General features: G+C 44.0%; 1 protein-coding gene across 1 annotated transcript; it reads right to left on the bottom strand.

Annotated features, from left to right (window-relative positions):
* Nucleotides 1-22: 22 nt before the first annotated feature.
* Nucleotides 23-4,501, bottom strand: Cbln2 (cerebellin 2 precursor). Its single transcript, XM_010608285.2, has 3 exons — nt 4,187-4,501; nt 1,108-1,227; nt 23-844 (listed from the first exon to the last, which is right to left on the bottom strand). The coding sequence occupies exons 1-3, from the start codon at nt 4,499-4,501 to the stop codon at nt 647-649; spliced, it is 633 nt and encodes a 210-aa protein (XP_010606587.1). The 3' UTR covers nt 23-646.
* Between the last annotated feature and the right edge of the window lie 6 nt (nt 4,502-4,507).

Genomic DNA, 4,507 nt, shown 5'->3' with positions numbered 1-4,507 from the left:
AAAAAAAAAAAAAAAAAAAAACACACAAACAATACAAAACAAAAGTTGCAGTCCAATCGTGCAAAATTTGCTTTTCTCTGGATAAAGCACTTCTTGACAGGTTTACAATGGCCCCAGCCCCCTCCCAAGTCCTCCCATCCACCCAAGAAAAAAATACAAAACGACAGTGAAGCCATTCTTTCTTGTAAGTCTCTACAGACACACAGAGAACCCATGTCAAGGACTTTCCAGCAGGTAGTTCTTTGCTTGGCTCTTGCTCTGAGAGCACCCTGGAGTCCCTCCTGGGATCCTGGGCTATCTTGCCATTGGGACAGTGACACAAGATACAAACAAAAAAAGAGAAGTCAATGGTCCCAACAATAGAATCTGATATTGACTTTACAATCACAGGTACAAATTGCTCAAATTGATCATTTCATTTCTCCTTAAGACCTTGTCTTCTAACACTAATTAGAGGCCAGGATCCCAAGGAATTGTCAGTATTCAAAGAAAATACTGGAGATTTAGAAGGAAATCATTCTTCTACTGCAACAGCCTGATGGAAGTTGGAACCAGGATGTCTGTCTCTGGCAAGTTCAGGGTATATTGAAGGGTGGGTTCCTGGGGTCCAGATTGCAACTTCCCCATTGTCCAGAGGGCTCTGTGTCTATAAAGGAAAAACCAAGAAGCCCGAGAATGTAGAGTATTTCCAGCCCCCCATGAGGTTGCCCCTCTCCAGTTTGAGATGCACTTTATCTTCCCTTTCCATGAGCAGCAGGACACCATTGCTGGCGGCTTCTCTGGTAACATCCTGGTCCCCCGCAAATGCGGAGATCACTGGGTAGCCGTTTTGCATTAAACTGACCTGAAATGCAAAGGGGAAAGCTCAGCAGACAATAAAGGACCCCACACCCACCAGCTCTTCCCTCCTCCTCTAACAACCCTAACCCCACCCCTCTGCTTTTCCCTTAAAGCCCATGCTAGGGGTCGGACAAAAAGAACTCTTGGCTGCCTAAGAGCCAAAGAGCCCTGGAAAGCCCAGCTCCTGGCTTCTCAGCCTCACAGACCAAGCAAATGGGGCTTCCGCAGTGGGAGATCTGAAAAGGCCCAGTTTTCAAAGCTACCCACCTGGATGGTTTGTCTGTTATATACTTTGACCACGTGGAAGCTGAAGCTATAGATCCCTTTTCGTGGAGCTACAAATATACTGGAGGCAAGATCAAAATGGTTGCCAATATTTACTAATACCTGAAAAAGAAGAGGGGATACAATACTAATACAGTAAGCCCTGCTCGGCCTAGATTTTAATCAATCTCAGATAATCACTGGCAACAGTTTCTTTATTAGTTCAGAGCAGCTTGCACCACCAAGTCAGCCTTCCAAGCATTCCCAGGAAGGAGGAAGCACTGAAGTTAAATTGTCATACGGCAAGAATGGATTTCACATTTCTAATTTGGGATTCCTAAATTTCTAATGGGTTGTAATTCATAAAGACTTCTAAAGCATATTTTATTTACACATTCAGAGACTAGGTATGAATTTTCTGTGTTGGGGGTCAGGGTATTAAAAAAGGAACAGGAGACAGGAAACTCAGTAAACAAATCTGTTTCTGAAGTCTGTGGATTGCAGGGACTTCATCGTGATTCTCTAATTAACAAACACAGTTCTAAACCGAATGGAGGCAGAAAGGTCCGAGGTTCAAAAGGCAGTTTAAAGAGGTCGCTTCTGAAAGACCAAGCCCAGGGCCTAACTTTGCATACTCCAGGAAATAACAGCCTCTGTGACATTTTTTTTCTCCACTGCATCTGAGTCCCTAGCAATAATAAATAGCAGGTGCTCAATAATGGATGGTGAGTGGAAATGTTTTATCGATAAACACTGACTGCTTTGGTTTCTCCTCTTTTTTCTATAGGAAGTGTATCTTCTCCCTAAACTTAGGTATGGTGGCATGCAAACAAGCTTGAATAAATACAGATAATTGAAATGGTACATTAGATATCATCAGCTCCAACTAAAGGGATTCCACCACATGCAAGAATAAAGACAGACTGAGCCACCTGACAGGGGATCACATGACCTGCTGATGGGTTTCCTCCAACAATAGAGGGATTGCAGTATGATAATGCTATCAGCAGAACTCGAAGAATGGTAAGTTCCTCTATATGAGACAAATCCATCTCAGATGTTCTGGACAGAATCTGGCCCCCTGTTCTGGATCCTGTCCCTACTCCTCCTCATATATAAATCAAATTCAATTGAAATAAGGAAATGGCCCAGTGGTGTTCTTGGCTTTTCAAAACAAGCAGCCAGCAACAACATCAAAACCCTGTATTTGAGTTCTTGTCATCTGCTCATAAAATAAACAAACCAGATACCTTTTACTGTTACTTTTTAAGTGGTCCTTATAAATGAATAATATGCAACTCCCAAAGGGACATAAGCCTGAACTGTTGCCCACACGACTGTAGATATGACTGGTGGAATACACAGGTTCCTATAGCCTGGACCAGACTTGTCTGTGAGCACCACTTGAGCCCCTCAAAGGGCAGGTCTTCTGCAAACATTTGGGACCCTATTATTGGAGACAAAGCGCTTTCAGGATGCCCTTTCTCAGTCTCTGAATGCTATGCTATTGCCTCCCTCACAATGCTTTAGAAAAGAATAAAGGATTCTCTACTTAAGCTCTTAGAGCTGCTGCTGCTCCCTTCACCTCAACTCCACCTCAATTTTAAATTCTAGAAGCTGGTAAATTCAGAGCCTTGTTACAGATGGAAGAACACCAAGCCAGCCCCTGAAAAGTGGGTCTCAGACACTCCCTAACTGGGAGCCAGGCAGACACTGTTTAATCTACCCTGCCACAATTTGCTAATCTATAAAATTAGAATTCTATTTCTATGCATCCTGCTCTTCATCAGAGCTTTCTTGACATCTAGCCAAAATGTAGATGTGAAAGTGTTGGTGAACACTGTTCATTAGTCATTGGTAAGTAAAATATAACAACATTATAATAATGGTCCACCAAAAAAGAACTTACTAATAGAATATATAAATCACAAATACCTGTTTCATTATTGATTTCATTAGGGAATAATTAGAAAAGTATTTTATGTCTTGTAAATAAAAACATACTGAAGAAAAAGACCACCCCCCCACACACAAACAAATGAAACTCATCAAGTAGATGATCCTTAACAAGGATTTTTAAAAACTGAAGACACTGGCCTAGAACAAGACAAGAGTGTGTCTGAAGGCCCTAGTGCTGTTTAGCATTAAGTGCTGGTTAGCACAGAAGGCGAAGACAGTGAGGAACAATCGGTAAGACCACAGAGACTGTCTGCGGCCACCCAGGACTCCATTTTGGAGGAAGCACTTTGTCAAAAGGATTAGCTGATCTGCCGAGGTCTGGAATCATTGTTTTCAAATTGTTTCTAAAAGAAATAATAAAAACCAAGTTTGGGAGAGGTGCATTGAGATAGGTTATGACCTTCAAACCCAGAGAACCAATAATCCTGAGAAAAGAATTGCAAAGGCTTGACCAGGGCTCTGACTTCTGCTTTCAACCAAGTGGCAGAAGTTAACTAGCTTAAAGTGACTTCAGTCACTGCTCTTTAATTATATAGCTACACTAGAAACTCATATAGACTGCATGTACACATTATATTTCATTTATTATACACTGTATTTATATGCCCACTCTGCTATTTTCTCTACACTGTTCTCCATTTATTCTTCTCTAAAACATTTCTGCCTCAGTACATCCTTCAAAGTGAGCAATCATTCTGCACTGTCAGCATCTCCATTGGGCCCTTTGGAGGCCCCTGTTTTGGATCATTGTACAATGGCTACGTCCTTACTTTGGCCCCCTGGGTGATTGCAGATCACCAACAACAGACATTCCCTGTCACCATCCCTCCAGCGGAAAGAAAATGTGCGGTTTCCTTTAGGGAAATATATTTCAACTCTCAGATTTACAGTGTATTTAGAAAGTTTAGGACTCCCAATAAAGCCGAGAGCCAAGGGCTGATACATTAAAGATTTAAAACAGGGGAAATAGGAGGAAAGCATAGTAGGAAAAAGATGTACAAAAGCACAGAGCAGAGCATAGAGGAGGAAGGAGTCCGATCTGTTGGTGAAAGAAGCGGGAGACCAACTGGAACGCTAGGCCCGCCCCTCCTCCCAGGGCTGCAGGGAAAGCTGACCCACTGACCTGGTCGAAGTAGATGGTCATGGTGCGGTTGCTCATCTCCGAGGGCTCGTGGTTGGTGCTGCGCGTGGCGGAGAAGGCCACCTTGGCGCTACCAGAGCGAACGGAGATGCCCAGGGAAGACGTGACCGCGCCGTCCGCCGAGGGGCTTGAGTCACACACCACCAGGCACTTGCCCTCCAGCACAATGGGCTCCGTGTCATTCTGCGCCCGCACGGGGTAACAGGCTGGCAGTAGCAGCAGTAGCAAGGCCAGCGATGCCCCCAAGCAGGAACTGCAGTCGGCTGGCTCTCTGAGCGCCCCCCGGCGCCGGGGCATGGTCAG

Source organism: Fukomys damarensis, unplaced genomic scaffold (assembly GCF_012274545.1).
Source record: "Fukomys damarensis isolate Sample0158 unplaced genomic scaffold, DMR_v1.0_HiC HiC_scaffold_30, whole genome shotgun sequence".
Taxonomy (NCBI): domain Eukaryota; kingdom Metazoa; phylum Chordata; class Mammalia; order Rodentia; family Bathyergidae; genus Fukomys; species Fukomys damarensis.
The sequence above is the reverse complement of the archived record's forward strand: the minus strand, read 5'-3'. Positions and strand labels throughout refer to the sequence as shown.